Below are 21,026 nucleotides of genomic sequence, written 5' to 3'. Positions count from 1 at the left end.
AAAGCCTGGTAGGCTACAGTCCATAGGGTTACAAAGAGTCGGACACGACTAACCGACTTCAGTTTCACTTTAACCTTCACCCTCTTCTATTGAAACAGTCAAGTGCTGGGAGATTGAGGACTGAGGGTCAGTCAGACTTTGGTGCTAATCCGGACGGGCTGTGTGATGTCAAACAACTTACTGAAATTCTTCGATCTTAAATTCCCTTTTATGCTAAAAGCAGAGCATGTCAATGCCCACCTCACAGTGCTGCGTGGAATATGTAAGGCCTATGGCATAATTCCCTATCTACAAGCACACAAGCATCCAAAATGTAAATTGTGAAGGGAGAGGGGTGTACACTTTCCGCTTCACATGAGAGTGAAAGTGAGTCACTCAGTCGTGTCCGATTCCTTGTGACCCCATGGGCTGTAGCCTGCCCGGCTCCTCTTTCCATGGAATTCTCCAGGCAAGAATGCTTAACATGCTACCAGATAATTCACGGGTGCAGAAATACTTAAAACCGTGCAGGCGTGAACGTGCAAAGAGTGGTCTCCAGAGCCTCTGGCCCACCTGGGCCCTGCTCTCTGGAGACTTCATAAAAGGGGGCCCAAGTAGTGCATGGAGACAGAAGAGAGCGACACACACACTTGAATTCAGGACAACCCACCGCGAGAACCGCGCACCCACCGCGGGAGCTTGGGGCTGCCCTCTCGCCCACGTTTGGGGGCGCCCCGAAGTTCCGGGCTCAGTTAGGGTTCCTAGGGGCCCTCTCCCGCCGGGCAACCTCTGGCCCAAAGTCTGCTTGGAGGACTCGGCCTGGCCATGACGCCCCTCGCGCGTTTCCTCCCGGCCAGGCTGGCGCCGAAGGGACCCCCTGTTTCTTACCGCTATCGTCCGCCGCAGCCCAGGCCGGCGTCGGGGTCCTAGAGGAAGCGGGAAGTGGGGACCCGGACGCCGGCCCGGCCTGCTTCTGGCTGAGCTCCATGCTCCCTACATCCTGCCGGCAGCGGCGGCGTTGTCATGACGACCACGCGCGTGCTCCAGCTCCGTCCGCCTCAGCCGAAGAGCTGCAAGCGGTGTGGCCCCACCTCGCGACCCCGAGCGCCTATGCTGTGCAAACCTCTGTCATTACCCTCTCGGTCCCAGAGGCCTGGTTGGGCAGGTAGTGACCGCCGATGCTGTGGAGGCTCCTTGTTCACCATCTGGGTCCTGGTCCCTTGCCGTGGATTAAAGACACACGGAGGCAGGGCATCCTGGTTCTTCTGCAGAGAGAAGTTCTCCAGGTTTAGGGGGCATGACTGATGAACTAAGGGCCGGGGATACAAAGATGATTATGACACAGTCCGCTCCCCAAGTTGTGCTCATACCTGCAGAGGGTAGGTGCAAAAGCTGAGTTGCCCACCACAGCTAGGATGGACGGAAGTAAGGGAACTTAAAGGGGCTAGTTGATCTGTCTTGTGGAGGGGCCGGGCCATCAGGGAGGGCTTCTTGGAGAAGGTGTCGTCCTGACCCGTCCAGGTGAACTTGCCAGAGGGCGGAACTGCTTTGTGCGTTTTGGAGATGAGCAGGTACTTGCTGCTGCTTCTAAGTCACGTCAGTCGTGTCCGACTCTGTGCGACCCTATAGACGGCGGCCCACCAGGTTCCCGTCCCTGGGATTCTCCAGGCAAGCATACTGGAGTGGGTTTCCATTTCCTTCTCCACTGCATTAAAGTGAAAAGTAAAAGTGAAATTGTTCAGTCGTGTCCGACCCTTCGCGACCTCATGTACTGTAGCCTACCAGGCTCCTCCATCCATCGATTTCCCAGGCAAGAGTACTGGAGTGGCAGGTACTTAGGGCTGCCCAGATGAACAGACTGGGTGTGTTTTAGAGGCGAAGTCAGTCAGACCGGATCCACGTGGAGTCCTGTGCATCCTCTGAGAAGCACAGCTGTTATGGGGCAGGGAGTTCTCAGATTGAGAACAGCTGATGGAGGGTGGATTTGGTGGCGCTAGTAGTTTAAAAAAATAAAAATAACCCGCCTGCCAATGCAGGAAACATAAGAGAGGCGGGTTTGATCCTTGGGTCGGAAGATCCCCTGGAAAAGGAAATGACAACCCACTCTAGTATTCTGGCCTGGAGAATCCCATAGACAGAGAAGCCTAACGGGCTACGGTCCATAAAGTTGCACAGAGCCGGACACGACTGAAGTGACTTCGCACACGCAGGGGAGAAGAGGTCTGAAACATCTCAGGAGTTTGAGGAGTGAGGAGACAGAACCCAGCGTTAATTACCAGGTAAATGGGTCAGGATTTGGTACGTGGACCTGGGGGAGAGGAGACAAGGAAGGAAGAAAGGAAGGCCTTCTGTCTGGGGTTGCCACAGGTCAAAGAGAAGGAAGTGAAAGGGCCTTGCAGACGACTCTGGAGCCAGAGACTCCTTGTCTGAAAAATGTTCAAGGAAGATCCTCAAGGTAAAAACAGGTCATTTATGAAGTTTATTATTTTCCAAGGTGAAAAAGAAAATATCTGAGTCCTCTGTCCCTCCCACTACCCAGCCAGGCATTTCCAGACCGTGCTCCACTGCTGAGAAATTGTGCTAGGCAAGGTAGACGTCTCTTGAAACACTTTGTAACCCACAGATTTTAAGCACCACTGCAAGTAGTTCTTCAGATTAAACATGATGGTAGAAAAGACAAGTATGTTTTCATTTACCCCATGTGCTACCAGCCAAGTTGAAAGGTAGCCTGAAATCCTGAGATGTGAATGTAGGTACCATTCGGCACACTCCCTTCCCTGTGCTGTTGCTGCGTAGTCGCCAAGTCGTGTCTGACTTTTTGTGACCCCATGGAATGTAGCCTGCCAGGCTCCTCTGTCCATGGCAAGAATGTCGGAGCAGGTCGCCATTTCCTTCTCCAGGGGATCTACCCAACCCAGGGATAGAACCTGCATCTTGTGTCTCCTGCATTGGCAGGTGTCTTCTTTACTACTAGTGACACCTGGGAAGGCCCTCGAAGAGTAATTCCACTCATAAACTTCTCAGTAATATACTGGGTTGTAAAAGTACATCCAGAAAGCAATCCCTAGTTAAAAATAGCCAATAAAGAATCAATCTTCCCTATTCTTATTTACTGGCAGCTGTTGTAAATCCTGGCTTTATAACTTCCTTTTATTAAGTCCACTAAAAATGCACATACAGTGCAATTCCTTCGATAGCTCAGTTGGTAGAGCGGAGGACTGTAGTGTGAAGTTTCTCAGGCATCCTTAGGTCGCTGGTTCGAATCCGGCTCGAAGGAATTGACATTTTGGACTTCCCTGATGGCTCAGAAGGTAAACAATCTGCCTGCAATGCAGGAGACCTGGGTTTGATCCCTGGGTTGGGAAGATCCACTAGAGAAGGGAATGGCAACCCACTCCAGTATTCTTGCCTAGAGAATTCCATGGACAGAGGAACCTGGTAGGCTACACTCCATGAAGTCACAAAGAGTCAGACATGACTGAGCAACTGACAATAATGCATATACAATATAAACAGCTTTCATAGGGCTATCAACTTGATTCCAAACACAAGTGGGATATGATTAATGTGAGCTAATACACACACAGAGACCTTCTAGGCAGGTCTCATCATGGAACAGGATGAATGTTAAGAGAAATAAGTTCTTTTATCTGTCTGGAAGCCCAGACATACTTGTGCTGCTGCTGCTGCTAAGTCACTTCAGTCGTGTCTAACCTTAATTAGAGTGGCCAGTGCACACAGATTTTCCCCAGATAACTCTGTTGGAAGACTGAAAAAGAAAAATCAAGCCTGAACCTTTACATCCAAGAAGATTTTAATTAAAACCAGGTTTCTGGAGAACAAATGATGTTAAAAACCCAGGTGAGGAAGTGACTGAGGGTCAGTCAAATGCTCTGCTCCTTCTCCCACTTCCTACTGTGTCTTGAGAAGAGCCTTTCGGTGGTTCTTTACTTGTGAAACAGGGATTGTAATAGTACCTCCTTCTTAGAGTTCTTGTGAGGATTAAATAGGTTAAGTAAAACCTAGAACAAGTAACTGTCCTTGGTATTCTCTATTTCTCTTTTATTTATAATTTCTTATTCTTATTTATATTATCACCTCAGTCTGAATACTGTCGATTGCCTAAAAGCCATCAGCATTGTCAGTCATTTGTATTTAGGAAATGAGATTTTATCCTGCAGGACTCTACACTGTTAGATAAAGACAAAAATGTTAGAGACAACTAGTCCTAGACATAATTTAATCCATGATACATCATCTCTCTTTTTTGGCCATGTGGCTTGTGGGATTCCCTGACTGGGGGATCAAACCCTAACAGGGGATCAAACCCAGGCGCATGGCATTGAAAGCAAGTAGTCCTATAACCACTGGACCACCAGGGAATTCCCCATCTTTTTCTTTCTTTAAATAACAGCCACACCACCTCATAACTCTTTGGGGGGCTGCTGCTGCTGCTAAGTCACTTCAGTCGTGTCCGACTCTGTGCGACCCCATAGATGGCAGCCCGCCAGGCTCCCCTGTCCCTGGGATTCTCCAGGCAAGCACTGGAGTGTGTTGCCATGTCCTTCTCCAATGCATGAAAGTGAAAAGTGAAAGTGAAGTAGCTCAGTTGTGTCCAACTCCTAGCGACACGATGGACTGCAGCCTACCAGGCTCCTCCATCCCTGGGATTTTCCAGGCAAGAGTACTGGAGTGGGGTGTCGTTGCCTTCTTTGTTTGGGGTGCTAGGTATATAGAAACAAGGATCTGAATCACACACTGCTGTGCTGCAAGGAGCAAAAACATTAAGTGTGGGGCTGGGAATTCACCCCTCTCCATCTTGACTGGGCCTCTATGCTGGATGGGAGGTCTAGTCCTCCAGCAGAAAAGACCCCACCCTAGAAGGCAAGTCAGAGATGCCACAGTCAACCCAGCCACCATCATGTCATAGTCCTTCCTGCCTTCCCCCTTAGGCTGTGCGTGTGTATGTGTGGGCATGTATTCATAACCAAGGGCTTGGTTTGGTTTAGTCACTAAGTCCTGTCTATCTCTTTTGCAACCCTGCGGACCTATTGTTACCAAGCCAGGTTCATTTGCCTGAGAACAAAGCAAGGCAAACAATGAGAGGTGGAGGTTTGCAGCAAAAAATGGGTTTATCATGAATCAGTCAAGCGAGGAGAAAGAACAAATCACAAATCCACCTCCCCAAAGACAAGGGGATATTTATGAGATATTTATGAGACAAAGAAGCAGGGTGGCCTGAGGTATGGGGAGCATGGGGAAAGGTGATTGTAGATTTTAAAAAGTGAGATAATTGTCCTTCTGTGCAGGCACAACTAAGCTAACCGCTGCCTCCTGGGATACATGCTCAGAATTTGGTGGCATTAGCTCACTCTGGGGGTAGAGTTCTCGAGCTTCTGATGGCAAATGGTCACCGATCAAACACGCATACCCAGGTACATGGTCAGTACTGCCAACCAGTCTTAACTGGCTGGGGTGCCAACTGGTCAACAGCTGACTCCAAGTTCCTGAAAAACAAACTGGGCAAACATATCAAGACACTTAGTGAGAGATACAATCCACAGTGATGGTGAAGGGTCTGTTAAAATTGTTTAGGCTACACAATGCTTTTTGTTAAAAACAAAAACAAAGTGAGCTTGGTCGGTGAAAACAGGTTAGTTTTTTATTTATTAAGCAAGTTATAGTTTAATGGATCTGATAACTACCCTTGGTTTCACAGATTCTAATCCATCATGCCAACTCACACATGGCTGTTACCTATGCCTATAGAAGGCTTGATCATCCACCTGCCAGTCCTAAAACTTAAAAGTTCTACCAGGCACGAAAGTGCCCACTGGTCTCTCCTTATTTAGAAGGGCAGTTCATCTCTTGAATTTAATTCTATTGGCCTTTACATCTACAACTTTATGCCAGATTTAAGGGAAAATGCAGTTTTTGTTTTGTTTTTTGGCTGCATGGCTTGCAAGATATCAGTTCCCCACCCAGGAATTGGACCTGGATCACGGCAGTGAAAGCCTGGAATTCTCTCCCCTAGACCACCAGGGAACTCCCCCAAATGCAATATTTTAAAATGCTATTTTTTCCTAGTGTTTTCTCAGTGTTTATGGTAAGAGCAATGATCTTTTGCAGCATTCTATACCTCCAACCTGAAAATAGAATCAAAATAGGCACTTCTAAAAACTGAAATTAGACAAGCCAGACAATTTTTTTTATTAATATGAGTCAACCTAGGTTAGGAGAAAGAGGAATCTACACTTCGATTTATCTTCCAACATGAAACACAAAAACCTACATTTTATGTTGTGTCACAGTGAGCACTAAATTTAATCAACTAGATTTTAATTTGTTTCTCTTAAGGATACTAAATCTGGTGACAGGTAAAACTCATACATTTTTCTTTCTTTTCACAGTATTTCAGATTTTGAATATTTGAACTTTCCATCAGAATAATGTCAAGTGACAGCGAAAAATATGAACATTCGTCTAGAATTCAGCAGAAAAGTGATCCACAGCAGGTCTCTGATAGGATATTTTTCATTGACGCTTCGAATCAGAGCTTGCTTACTATTCCAGAAGACATTTTAGCATTAAGAGAATTAGAGGAAGTGCATTTGGAAAACAACCTGATTGCAGAAATCCCCAAGGATATTCAGCATTTAAGGAAGATCAGGGTTCTCTACCTGAACAAGAACAAGCTGAAGAATCTATGCCCGGAGATGGGAAGGCTGAGCAACCTAGAGGGCCTGGACCTGAGCGACAACCCGCTAGAAGCCTCGTCCCTGCCGGTGCTTAGCGGCATCCGCCAGCTCCGCGAGCTCCGCCTCTACCGCACCGACCTAGCGGACATCCCCGTTGTCATCTGCAAACTCCTTCACCATCTCGAGCTGCTCGGACTGGCCGGAAACCACCTGAAATCTCTGCCCAAGGAAATAGTGAACCAGACCAAACTGAGGGAGATCCACCTGAAGCATAACCAATTTGCAGCGTTCCCTCTGGAGCTGTGTGATCTCTACAACCTGGAGATCATCGACCTGGATAAGAACAAGCTCACGGTCATCCCGGAAGAGATTGGGAACCTGACGAAGCTGAAGAAGTTCTACGTGTCCTACAACAGCCTGGCTGTTCTCCCGGAGTCGCTGGGCCGGTGCACCAGGCTGTCGGTGCTGGACGTCTCTTACAACCGCCTCCACGCCCTCCCGCACACCCTGGGCGAGCTCTCGCAGATGACGGAGGTGGGGCTGAGTGGGAACCACCTGGAAAAGATCCCGCGCCTCCTCTGCAGGTGGACCTCGCTCTTCCTGCTCTACCTGCATAACACCGGCCTGCGGGTGCTGCGCCGCTCCTTCCGGCGCCTGGTTAACCTGCAATTTCTCGACCTCAGCCAGAACTTTCTGGAACATTGTCCGTTGCAGATCTGTTCGCTAAAGAACCTGGAAGTCTTGGCCCTGGATGATAATAAAATATGCCAGGTACTGATTCCTTTCCTGGCTGTCACTATGCTGCCTGGCCCTACATTGGTGTGGTTCCGTGTCTAAACATCAGAAAATTCGAGCTGAGTTTATGAGTGAAAATCGGGATTGACAGATCTCTCCAACAAGGTCATCATGTTACTTTTCCCGCCTGAATAGCAGTAGTAATCATAATGGTAGCTGATGTTTATTTGCAGTATGTAGGTGCCAGTCACTGGGCTAAATGTTTTTTGTGTATTATCACATTTAATCCTCACAATGACTTTTTAAAAATTTAAATAGTCTTTCTTTTTTAGGATAGTTTCAGATTTATAGTAAAATTGAGAACATATTTCAGAGAACTTTCATATATCCCACACTGAGATTCCCCAACAATTAACATCTTAGATTACTATGGTACATTTGTTACAATTAATAAACCAATATTGATACACTTTTATTCACTGAAGTCCATAATTTATCCATGTTTCCTTAGTTTTGATCTAATCTTTCTCCGTTCAGGATCCCATCCAGGTTTCTACATTACGTTTAGTTTTTGCACCTCCTTAGCTCTTCTTGGCTATGAGAGCTTTTCAGGCTTTCCTTGTATCTGATGACCTTGCCAGTACATCTCAAAACTGTAGGATTTGAGGATGTAGGATGCCCCCACTATTGGAATTTGTTTGATTTTTTTCTCATAAGACTGGAGTTATTGGTTATTGGGAGGAAATTAATTTATACATTTGTAATACAGTTATATTGTCTTGTTACACTCTGCTTTCCTTCCTGAGATCTTCTGACTTCCTGCATGATTTTTTTCTTAAATTGCATACATTACTCACAATGATTTTCTGATGTGAGTGATATTATCCTCAATGATATAGGAGGAGAGTGAGGCATGGGGCTTTTAATGTGTCAAGGCCACACACCTGTACGTGATAGAGTCAGAATACCAATCCATAGCATTGGACTGCAGGGTTCATCTTCCAGAGTTCTGACACATGCAACCTTAGGCCCTAATGTTCCAAAATCAGATATCTGCAAAACCAGATCAGTCCCCAGAGAAGCTCTCCCATACGTGTGCAGGGTGGTGTGTTCAGACATTCATCATAGTATTGTTAATAATCATGGCTTATGGGCAATAATGTGAATGTCAGTTGGGAGAGGAATTTGCAAGTAAATTGTGATATATTTATAAAATGGAATACTATACAATAATTTAAGTGAACTGGAGCTGTATGTGCCAATGTGGATAGATCTCAAAACTGTGATGTTTATTAAAAGTAAAATACCAAATTACAGAATATTATGCCACATAGAAATCTTTAATCACACAAAACTACATACACAACATATAAAACATATTTTATGTCCCCTGCATTGCAAGGAAGATTCTTAACCTATGGACCACCAGGAAAGCCCCTTATTGTTTTTTAATATTTGAAAATTTGAAAGAACAGAGTTCTGTTAAAAGCAAAAGACTATTCTGGAGAGAAAGAACAGAAGGTTTAGAAACCAACAACGCTAACCAAATATCATGTCTGTTTTTCCTGGTTGTGAACAACACTCTTAATGTGTATCTCATACATTATAAAAGTCGTAGCTTTAAAGTTGTTTTTTGTGTTTTTTTTTTTGAATCTTTTACTTGATTTTCAACTTTTAGAACTTTGGGATTTTTTGTTTTGTTTTCCTCATTGTTAGAGAGTTTCAAAACTGGAAGTAAACATTTTGATGCTGACTTTAAGATTTGGGAAGAGGATCTAGTACTTAATTTCGACTTATTATAGGTAGCAACCCATCTTGGAGGATTTTAGAGGTTCTACGAGAAGGCCTCTGCCCATCCCCAACTCTTCTGCTGCCGATGTAAGAATTCCTGTTACAGTGAGCAAAGTCTGTCATTCCATAGTGGGAGTGAAAGTATCAGAATAGAAAGTGCCCTTGGGAAGTATAACACAGTTCACTTAAATCCTGTTGAGTCATGAATGATACCTAATCCTCTCCTGTGACTTTTTAAGAGGTCAGGGTGGAGGAGAGAATCACACACAGATGTGTGTGTGTGATTAGCAAAGATTCAGTTCAGTTCAGTCGCTCAGTCGTGTCCGACTCTTTGCAACCCCATGAACCGCAGCATGCCAGGCCTCCCTGTCCATCACCAAAGATTTCAGTTCAGTTCAGTCTCTCAGTCGTGTCTGACTCTTTGCGACCCCAGGAATCGCAGCACGACAGGCCTCCCTGTCCATTACCAACTCCCGGAGTTCACTCAGACTCACGTCCATTAAGTCAGTGATGCCATCCAGCCATCTCATCCTCTGTCATCCCCTTCTTCTCCTGCCCCCAATCCCTCCCAGCATCAGAGCCTTTTCCAATGAGTCAACTCTTCGCATGAGGTGGCCAAAGTACTGGAGTTTCAGCTTTAGCATCATTCCTTCCAAAGAAATCCCAGGGCTGATCTCCTTCAGAATGGACTGGTTGGATCTCCTTGCAGTCCAAGGGACTCTCAAGAGTCTTCTCCAACACCACAGTTCAAAGATTAGCCTCATCCAATACCAAGCTTTACTGCAAGTCAGACTGCACCGAAACGTGGATATGTTCAGTGTTACTATGTTGAACATGGAAATTTCCATGTACCAGCATTTATGATTCTTCAGTTCTTATGATGGTATTACTGTGTTTTTTGTCTTCCTTTCTAAATTTCCTATTATTCCAGTTCCTCTAGGAACCTCCCAGTCATTTCTCTCTCTAATGACATGTGACCTTTAAGCCAGCTTCTTCTCTCTCTCTCTCCCACCAGCCTGGTAGGCTGTAGTCCATGAGGTCGCTAAGAGTCAGGCATGACTGAGCGATTTCACTTTCACTTTTCACTTTCTCTCTCCCACCCCAATTTACCTCATGGACTTTTGGCACTTGAAGCCTAGCCAGTAGCTTTTTCTTGCCTAGGTGGAGACAAAAATAGCTGACTTTTCATGTAAACCTACATGGATTTTATGTGTATGGTCCATTCCTATTGTTGACTGCAAAAGTGATGGACAACCTAAAAGTTGAGTACTGTGTTTTATTTGGTGGACAGAACTGAGGACTTAAGCCCAGAAAGCAGCCTCTCAGATAGCTCAGAGGGACTGCTCCACCGAGATAAGGGAGGAGCCAGGATATGTAGGACTTTTCACAACAAAGAACACGTAGTCAAAACTTCATATGATTTAACTGTTAATTAAAGAAATTAATTCACAAATTCTGACTTCCCTGGTAGTTTAGTGGCTAAGATCCTGTGCTCTCAATGCAGGGGCCCAGGTTCAATCCCTGATTGGGGAACTAGATCCCACATGCCACAACTAACACCAGGTACAGTCAAGAAACAAAAACAAAACAAAAACATTCATCCCTAAAGAAAACCAAATTCTCAAGTTAATGAATTCAGTACTTTTCTATATATGGGAAGATGCAAGAGTCTGGGTTCGTGGAAATCATGTATTTCAATGACTTCATTGAAATCATTCTTTTGATATGAGCCTTAGCTATCTAAGGCCAGTATTGTGTTCTTCCCATCCTGAGTTCCCTCAGGGTTCATGGTCCAGTGGTTGCAGTGGCTCAATGGTTGCTACATCCTTTGTTTACTGATTTGGCAGGCAACACTTTACATGCACACAATTAAGGGAGAAAACTCAAGTTTCAGAATGGCTACGGCTCAGTTATACTGTCAGCAATAATTGTTCTCACCTGATTCTCTGCAGGCTTTCTGTACATCCAAATTTATTTCTGCTATAATATGACTATGATGGTATTAATTATTGGCTCTTGAATATCTTGGGAAAAAAATCTTTAGATATTCAGTGGGCTTTTGAAAAAGTAATGCTAAACCCATGAACTAAGAATATAGCAGTACGAATAAAATGACTGGGTTATAATGAAGTGGTTAAGTTGATAAATCTTTCCCTGTTATTTAGGACTGCACTAAATGCAGACACTTTGCATTGAAGGGATCTAAGGGCCTGATGAAGAATTTTGAAATAGCAAAGAAGGAAAGCTTAAACATCAGTTTCTCTGGACATTGACTTGTTCTGAGTTTTCTTTTTCTAGATGTAAATAAAACTGAAAATGTTTTATAACTTTTTAAGAAAATAAGCCCTCACCTTACATAACAAAGAGGAAAATGCCTTATGGTTTATTCCAAGTGTTTGAAACTTTTGCCTATAGGTCAAAAGAAAGCCTACTATGGGGATAATCTATTCACTAATTATTTACCTATTCCACCCATCTAGGGAGAGGTTGGGTTGAGCTGAACTCTACTAACCATTCTCATGAAAAATAGAATGGCAGGTTAGGGAATGGGTGGAAGGAAAGCCAAGGTTTAAGCAGGGACCTATGAGGAAAGGTTGCCCAGTGAAGAATCAAGCCAGGTAACAGAAGTGGTTCAAAATGAATTAAGTTATTAACATTCAAGAGTTGGGCCTTTTTTTCCTACAAGAAAATAGGCATCTACATAACTTATTCAGTAGGGTGATTGTGTCATGTATTTAAAGAATGAGATTTTCCATGTGGTTCCAGAGGTCCAGCAAGAGGTCAATAGGGGATGTATTAGTGACACAGATTTTGACAGGAGAAGGAAATTGAGTATGTAGAAGGAAATCCAAGTGGTCTTTATCCAATGATCTTTTCATCCCAGGAGGTAGTGTTTAAGTAAGAGCTGGATGGCTAGCTATGTAACATATCCAACCACCATAGAAGAGGGTAAGAACAGGGACCTTTTTAAGGCCTTCCAACTCTGAAAGTCTAGGAATCTGTGCAATGCCTGCCTAATACCAGGGCACATAGCCTTGTGATTCACTGCAGGGAAGAAGATATGATTATAATGGTCTTCATTGTTTCCTTCCAACTGGTATTTTAACTAAGGTTTCAAAATTGCTGACCTAAAGCCTTTTAGGATGGATATTACGTCACTAAATTGATCAGTGCCAATAACTGAATTAATTATGAATATTATAGTTGCAATAGTATACTAATAAGCTTTGTACTTTTTCTTTCAGTAGTGTCAAGCATTTGCTATACCATAGTTGAAAAATTTGCAATAACATAGGTTAAAAATTGCTCTAACTTTATCCAGAGCATGCAAGTAAAGAGCACAGAGGTTGGGGGAAAAGTAGAACTCCAGACTTTTGATCTACAAGTACAAATACCATAGATGCAAACATATGGGCCAACTTTGCATCTGCCGGAGACGCTAAATTTCTCCCTTTTTTAAAAAAAAAATCTTCCTCAAAACTAAAAGCCCAGTTTATTTTCTTACTTTTAAAAATAATCCTGATCTGAAACTTATCTTTTTGAAATATTTCCAGTTACCTTCAGACTTCGGTTCACTTTCAAAACTGAAGATTCTTGGACTAACGGGAAATCAGTTCTCTTCATTTCCAAAAGAGATCCTTTCTTTAGCGTCTTTAGAGAAATTATACATTGGCCAAGATGAGGGAGCCAAGCTTACCCATCTGCCAGAATGCATTAAGAGACTACAGGTAAGCCTCCCCAAATGAGCAGGCAAAGAAGTATATGCCCACTGATTCCTTGGCTGATATGAGAAAACATGGTTGTATTCTCACAGGTTGCATGTGGAATCATCTATACTAGATTTCTAGCTCCCAACAAGTCATTATTACACTTTGAGGCTTCCACTGTCTTCCTGAACAACCACAGGATCCACACTTGAACATTTTATTGTGACTGGTCTTGTATATGTCAGGGCATACTCATTCCTTCTGTGTGGTTTGGCATGTTTTATTTGCAAAATTGAGCCATATCACTCTCCAATTAATTTCCACTTTTAAAAAGTATTCTCTGAAAGTTGTACTACTTTGAAGTTAAAGTGTCATATAGATGATGTGGCCAGGAATCTGCATTTTGCATGAGTCTGATTCCCCTTCCTGCATGGTGGAAAGCATATCATGGTTTATTTAACCATTGCAACAGGTTCATGCTGAAGATGGGTCCACAGAACTATGCTAAACCCCAGAAGAGCAACATAACATTATTCAAAGTAGCTATACCAATGTGTCTTTATGTATGCATGCTTTAAAGCATGATTTTTTCATGTTCCTGGTGCTACACTTTTAATAATAATCAAGTAGGTGTAAGCCACTACATAGCTCCCAGCCATGGACTGAGTGATGACATACACAGCGCGGGTACTTCTCACCTGTTCCTAATTCTTGGTTCCTTTGCTCTGTGTTCACAGAACTCCTTTCATCAATTTGCTCCTTATACGTGTCATGCCACACTCTCCAGAATTTTAGGGTGAAATGCAAACATTAAATTTTTACCCAGTGAATCTGAAAATAGTCAACCTGTTCTCTGTACATTTTGGCTACTTCCGCATGGGCAATGCTGGATTGATAACTGAGGCAATTGCAGTTCTATAGCAACTGCCACAGATAATTAACTATTAAAAGGGAACAAATTATATTTGTATTTAAATGATCCAAATTGTTTTTCTGCATTAAGTTATAGTGAAACAAATAAACACTAGATTCCCATGTTCTCTTTTCCCTACATACCTGGAACCATGACTAATGGCTTAACTAAGAATAATTATATTTTTTTTGTTGATGATTCTTTAAATGTGTTTTCCCCTTAATCCTAATGAATAATATTCTCATTGAAAGAACATGGGAACTCATAGGTGATTCTAGTTACCATAATTCTTTTATTATGGTATGATAACATACTCTTCTGTTATTCAGAATCTTAAAGAGCTGTATATTGAGAACAATCATCTCGAATACCTGCCTGTATCCTTGGGATCAATGCCTAACTTGGAAATTCTTGATTGCCACTGCAATCTAATTAAGCAACTCCCAGATGCTATTTGCCAAGCACAAGGTGAGAAATCTTTGTAGATCTACAACCCAGTGGAGTTTGACTAGCATTTCCCATGATGGAAGGCATCCTTGTACTACTAAAGATCAGTCTGAATGTTGAGGAGACTTCTTTGGTGGCTCAGACGGTAAAAGCTTCTGCCTACAGTGCAGGAGACCTTGGTTCAATCCCTGGGTTGGAAAGATCCCCTGGAGAAGGAAATGGCTACCCACTCCAGTACTCCTGCCTGGAAAATCCCATGGACGGAGGAGCCTGGTAGGCTACAGTCCATGGGGTCACAAAGAGTCAGACATGACTGAGCAACTTCACTTTTCAATGTTGAGAGTTTAGACCTACCCCGTAATCTCCTTGCAGAGCTTCTTAGTTGGTGATATGGGGAAGGCGATGTACCTGATTGGTACAGCTAAAAGCCACACAAAGGCAGTTAGTTTATTGGGAATTGAAAAGAAAATATCAACTGCTTTGAAGATTGGCATTCATCCTCATAGCCATTATACCGTGAACCAGAACTTACTGAATACCTATTATCTGCCAGAATTTGGGCTTGGGGATCCTGTAGTAAATTTGCATTAGATCACTAAGTCACTTATGAGAGAAAGGAAAAGGATTGACCCAGAGTAATAATATTAGCAAGGCAGTTGGGGCTGAGGGGGGTGGACCTATTTGATTGCCATGAAAAATCATACATCATTCATATTTGAATATGCAAAGATTTTCCACTAGGCTAAACCACTCTGTGTTTGTAAAATAACAGGTTTTTGCTGAGATCCTCCTAGAACCAGATTTTAAAAAATGTTTATTTGCCATATTGTGCTGAATCTTCAGGTTTATAGATATATTTTAAAACTGTGACTATTTTTTAATGAAAAAAAGATGAAGGAATATGAGTGGATTCTGTTGCCTACTCATGGGCCATTCCAAGATTGGCAGCAGGACTTCCCTAGTGGTCTAGTGGTTAAGAATCCACCTATCGATGCAGGAGTCACGGTATCAATTCCTGGTCTGGGAAGATCCCACAAGCAAGTAGGCCCATGTACCACAACTACTGAAACCCAAGCTCCCTACAGCCAGTGCTCTGCAGCAAGAGAAGACACTGCAAAGAGAAGCCCACGCCCCACAGCTAGGGTGTAGCTCCCACTTGTTGCAACAAGAGCAAGCCTACATGCAGCAACCAAAACCCGGCGCAGCAAAAGATAAATTCAAAAAAAAGCATGGCCACAGGGTTGGATCTGCGACACTCCTTAGTCATCTCCTGATTCTGTCCTTAATCTCTGGAGGAATGGAACAGTCTCAACATTTTTTAGTATTTACTATTTTCCTGTCTCTAACACTTATTTACACTGACTTCAACAACTCTGAGTTGTTATAAAACATTAAATTTTTTTGTTACATGGTCTAACAGGACATACACATTTCAAAGTGTTTGGACTAAGCAATGCATGCTTTAATTTTGCTAGTTTTTAAGACATTATTTTTTAAAAATTAATTTCAGCTTTGAAAGAATTACGGTTCGAGGACAACTTGATCACTTATCTTCCAGAGAATTTGGATAGTCTAGTGAATCTAGAAGTTCTGACACTAACGGGCAACCCCATGGAAGAACCCCCAATGTCGGTGTGTGCCAAAGGCACTGAAGCTGTGTGGGAATACCTTAGAGAAAGGAGAAATATGAAAGAATTGGCAACAAAGGTAAAATAAGCAACGATTTTGAATAACATATTCACAGTTGCTCGGAGTAGGGTATTGCTAAACTTTACAGATTATCCTATAGGGCTGCTCTTTGCACATCTACATTTTGAGAATTGTGATTCTTACTTATTGAATATTTTTACATCCCCAGGCCTAAGCAAGAGATTTTTAAACAAAAATCCTAGCATGTTTTTGTCTTTTCTGTTCCTTTTCTCTTTGTCAGATAAGAAGCCAACAAACAGGCAAAAGAAACCAAAACTTCAAACCCCTAAATGATCTAAAACTGTTGGACTAATCACTGGAGTGAAAGGCTTATGTTAACTCAGTCAGATAAGCCTGAAAAGTTAAAAATGAAAGCACTGTGGAGCACAGGTCTAGAGGCCAGAGTTGTGCTCTGCCACCAACATAGCTTCAAAGGGTTAAGATCTTCATTGCCTACTAAGCCAGTGGAGACATAAGGATACCCCAGAGCCCAGGAATGTGTCCACTACAATCAGTATTCAGTATTCTCCGTTCAGCTGGTCCAGGCCTGCGTCATCTCACACCCAGATGACTGCATTAGTCCTCCAACTAGTGTCCCTTGTTACTTGCCTGCTTCCCCTACCATATATTCTTCCACTGAGCAGTCAGACCTACGCTGTTGAAACCTAGGTCAAATCTTGCTGTACTTTGCTGAAATCAACAACTCTCCATTTTACCCCGAATAAAAATTAGTCTTTGGTTTGTAAGACTCTTTATCAATGGCCCTCAATCAAATCAGACCTTACACCCTCCCTTCTCTAATAAATATTATGTGAAACTTCCCTTACTCTTTTTAAATTAGACTCATAGATAACATAAACTACCATAAACATAATTTTAATAAATCAAAATGATGCCCAAACTGTAATACAAAAGAAAAGTAGTTTGTATTGAAATATTAATTTTAGTATGTATATACTCAGGGATGACTACACTGGAAGAATGAAATTACTTAACCATTTTTAGGATACTTCCTAGAAGTATTTTGAACAATGTGCCCTCTTGCACATTTTAAAATTGAGATTAGACCTTTTTGTGTCATTAAGTTTAGTCATTGCAAAGGATTGACTTTGATATCAGTAAACATCAATTTACAAAATATTTGAACAAACTCTTACTTGACATGCAAAAATTTTGTCATTTATTTTTCTTCTTGAACATGTATTTCCATTCTACTTTCCCTTTAGAATTGACCTTAATATGTGTGTGTGTGTGTGTATATAATCTAAATAATTTACAGATCGCCTTTCATATTTCTAGGCTACAAAAGTTTTATGTAAATTAAACTTTTTTTCTATGATCATAGCATTTTAACATTCTGGATTGAGTCTTTGTGCAATTAGTAGTAGTATAAAATTGACCAAAACAATATAAAATCTGGTATAAATTTTGATATTCAATTATTTGATATATAGGATTTTTGGAAAGATTTTTTTTCACATAGTTTATATATTGTTGTTGTTCAATTACTAAGTTGTGTCCACCTCTTTGTGACCCCCTGGACTGCAGCAAGGCAGGCTTCCCTGTCCTTTATTATCTCCGAGGGCTTGCTCAAATTCATGTCCATTGAGTTGGTGAAGCTATCTAACTTTCTCATCTTCTGCTGTCCTCTTCTCCTTTCGCCTTCAGTCTTTCCCAGCATCTGGGTCTTTTCCAGTGAGTCAGTTCTTCACATCAGGTGGCCAAAGTATTGGAGCTTCAGCTTCAGCATCAGTCCTTCCAGTGAATATTCAGGGTTTATTTCCTTTAGGATTAACTGGTTTGATCTCCTTGCAGTCCAAAGGACTTTTAAGAGTTTATATGTCCTTGCATAAATATTACTTATTGCTAGAATGAAATAGGGTTTGGCATCAGTTCCATTCCTATTTTTTATTTTACAGAAGAAATGCTGAGAAAGCTTGTTCAAATTCATAAGTTGACAAGGAAAAGAATGGAAAAAATTTGTTTGCCTGTATTGTTTTGCTTTAAATGGCAGTGCTTCACACATCTCTGAATTCCTTCCAGATATAGCCCCCAGAAATTAGATAGTAGGCTCTCAGCTGACCAATCAACTTCAATTTTCTTGAAGGCAAAGAGCTGGAAATCACCTCTCTTATAAAAGGATTGGTTATCCAGTCCTTAGAGCCAACATCAATACAACTGTTTTGAATTATCCCTTTTTCAGTGCCCCCAAGGTTTTTGGAGTCTTGGGCAACCCACCCTGGTCAGATTCAAATGGATGAGGGGCTGCCAAATGGGGAGTTGTGAAGGGGCAGTGGGACTTGAGGTGGGACTGGAGGGTCAGCAGTTGTGTTCCTTGTCAGACACATTTTAGGGAGGGGGACGGATGAGAGTTTAAGCTCTGGAAATGAGTTGCTTCTAACATATCCAAGCCTGCACAAGCTTGGAAAGTCTCTGTGGACCAAAGTAAGGGGTGCACAATTGAACTCTGTTGAATCTTAACACGCAAAAAGCCTTGTGAATTTCCAGAATCCCTCTCCTGGGCACTGCTGCTGCCCTGGAAAGTCACCACCTTAGCTGGTCTGCTGCTTTCAGGTTCCGTCTCATCCTTCCCATTTTCGCTCTACTTCAAGCCTCGTGCGTGCTTCTGCCTCTCTGTCCAGAGGTGCTTCCCCCCAGGTGTGGGCAAGACTGTGGCCCTCACTTAGTTCAGTCTCTTCAAATATCCATACACCTGTCCTCAAGCCCCCTTATATAAAACAGCATACCTCCACCCACCTCATTCATTCATTCATTCAACACAGTTACTGAGCTGCAACTATGTACCTGGCACCGTTCTAGGCACTGGAAATACATTACTGAACAAAATGGGCAAATATTTCTGTCCTCTATTGCTTAAAGCCTGATGTGGTGAGAGTAAGAACATGAAGTGTAACACATAATATATGTTAGAAAGTGATTTCTAAGTGATGTTAGAAAGTGATTATGTTGTTTCTAACATAATCATATGTTAGAAAGTGATTAAGTGGTATTGGAAAAAAGTTCAAGCTAAGGAGAACTGAGGTTGCCAAAAGTTGTGTGTGTGTATGTGTGTGTGTGTGTGAGTGTGTGTGTGTGTGTATTATAGGGATTTTATTTTATTTTATTTTTTGGTCAAAACATGTATTTAGATAGGAAAACCCTGGTAGGGTTCAGACTGCTCTTCCATTTCACTGGACTACGAAAGTAGCCACTTACTCTATTTAGTCTCCTTCCATCTGATCTTGCTCTGTTAGCTGCTGCTTCTTTTTATTTTTTTTTAATTTTTATTTTATATTGGGGCCTAGTTGATTAATAATGTGTTGATCTCAGGTCTACAGCAAAGTGATTCAGTTATACATATACATGTGTTAATATCCTTTTTCAAATTCTTTTCCCATTTAGGTTGTTACGTAACACTGAGGTCTTCTTTGGTTCTGGTGGTGTTCTGTCTCTCAATCTGTGTGCTGGTTACCCTAGTGTAGTCAGTTTATGCAAATTCATTGATTTGTCCATTTATGGGCTTCCCTGGTGGCTCAGTCAGTAAAGAATTTGCCTGCAATGCAGGAAATGCAGGTTCAATCCCTGGGTTGGGAAGATCCCCTGGAGAAGAACACAGCAACCCACTCCAGTATTCCTGCCTGGAGAATCCCGTGGACAGAGGAGCCTCGTGGGCTACAGTCCGTGGGGTTGCAAAGAGCTGGACAGGACTGAACTGACTGAGCACACACATATACACATTCCACAGACAAAATGCTCTTGGTCTCAAAAGGTGAAAAGGACCTTGGGAGAAACACTCCACAGAGAAAGCATGGGCTGTCTCAGAAGGCAAGAGACCAGGACTTGAGTTTTATTCTGAGAGAAATGGGGAGCCACTGGCAGGTATGAAGAGTCTACTAGAGAAGGGATGTTCCTGAGTGGATATTAGGAAAGAAGATCTCAAGAACAAGTGAGGGCTGTATAGCACAGGGGACTCTGCTCAGTATTATGTGGCAGCCTGGGTAGGGGGGCATTTAGGGGAGAATGGATATTTGTATTCGTTTGGCTGAATCCCTTCTTTGTTTACCTATAACTATCAAAATAGTAATTGGCTATACCCCAATATAAAATAAGTTCAATTAAAAAAAAAGAACAAGCGATGATTACCTGTAGGTAGGAGCACAGGTGGTCCCAGAACAAGAGAGAAGGCAGAATACAGGCACACCCATTCCCCTTGCTGTGCACTGTTATCTCCGTGGCACTTGTCACCATCTGTCAGATTATACAGTCATGTGTTTCTTGTTTATCGTCTTTTCCCCTCACTGGAATGTGAGCTCCACCGACTAAGTGATACTGATAATTCAACTGCTGTTTCCCTAGAACCATGCCTGGCATGTAAGAGCACCAAATACTTCAAAAAAGGTCTTTGCCTGGATGACTGGCCAACTGAAAAAGAGAGAAGATAAGGTTTAGAGTTCTAGCTATATTCCATTCTCCGTATTTTGAAAATCACATATCGCATACCAGAACAAAGAGCTGTAACCGTCCCCAGTCCATTGTGATGTGAGCTGATGCTGTTCTTATTTTCAGATTCAGGCTTGGTGGCGTGGAATGATGGTACGCAAAGGACTTGGGAGATTTGAAGAACTGCTAAAATTGCAAAAGAAGGGAAGGAATTCTCCAAAAGATAAGAAAGGAAAGAAAGATGTAAAAGGAAAACCTGTAAAGAAAAATAAATAATCCTATAAATGTACGAATTGAGGTAATGAAACCTGGTGGATTAAGAAGGCAAAATCTCTAGGAATTAGATGCCTATCATACAAAAATTACTCACAGAGTTACAGTTACATAGAAAAATAAAGATTCTTTTACTGAAATGTTTATGGATAAAATGCTTTGATGTCTGGGAATTGCTTCAGAATAATATCAGAGAGAGATAAGTGTAAATGATCCAAATGAACCAATATGTGTGCTTAGTCACTCAGTCATGTCTGACTCTTTACGACCCCATGGACTGTAGCCCACCAAGCTCCTCTGTCCGTGGGATTATTTTCCAGGCCAAAATACTGGAGTGGGTTGCCATTTCCTTCT

General features: G+C 42.4%; 2 protein-coding genes and 1 non-coding gene across 5 annotated transcripts in view; 2 read left to right on the top strand and 1 right to left on the bottom strand.

Moving 5' to 3' along the window:
- Positions 1-1,016, bottom strand: part of LRRC34 (leucine rich repeat containing 34) — an 18,447-nt gene extending 17,431 nt beyond the window's left edge. The window contains exon 1 of one of the 2 annotated variants that reach the window (XM_015472640.3): positions 868-1,016. In XM_015472640.3, the coding sequence (XP_015328126.1) occupies positions 868-967 (100 nt within the window). In that variant the 5' untranslated portion in view covers positions 968-1,016. The remainder of the gene's footprint in view (positions 1-867) is intronic. The other variant, XM_015472638.3, reaches the window with a different exon arrangement.
- Positions 926-21,026, top strand: LRRIQ4 (leucine rich repeats and IQ motif containing 4). Of its 2 annotated transcripts, XM_059887205.1 has the most exons (7): positions 926-1,550; positions 2,190-2,434; positions 6,390-7,448; positions 12,758-12,931; positions 14,153-14,291; positions 15,781-15,977; positions 20,526-21,026. In XM_059887205.1, exons 3-7 carry the CDS (start codon positions 6,429-6,431, stop codon positions 20,673-20,675), a joined length of 1,680 nt encoding a protein of 559 aa, XP_059743188.1. In that variant the 5' UTR covers positions 926-1,550; positions 2,190-2,434; positions 6,390-6,428; the 3' UTR covers positions 20,676-21,026. The 2 variants fall into 2 exon arrangements, with proteins under 2 accessions (XP_059743188.1, NP_001178314.2); NM_001191385.2 differs by lacking the exons at positions 926-1,550; positions 2,190-2,434 and adding an exon at positions 3,514-3,840.
- TRNAY-GUA (transfer RNA tyrosine (anticodon GUA)) lies at positions 3,167-3,256 on the top strand. Its single transcript is given in 2 exon segments — positions 3,167-3,203; positions 3,221-3,256. It is a non-coding gene; the product is annotated as a tRNA-Tyr (tRNA).

Source organism: Bos taurus, chromosome 1 (assembly GCF_002263795.3).
Source record: "Bos taurus isolate L1 Dominette 01449 registration number 42190680 breed Hereford chromosome 1, ARS-UCD2.0, whole genome shotgun sequence".
In the NCBI taxonomy this organism is placed as follows: Eukaryota; Metazoa; Chordata; class Mammalia; order Artiodactyla; family Bovidae; genus Bos; species Bos taurus.
Note: the sequence above shows the minus strand (reverse complement) of the source record. Positions and strands in the feature narration are given on the sequence as shown.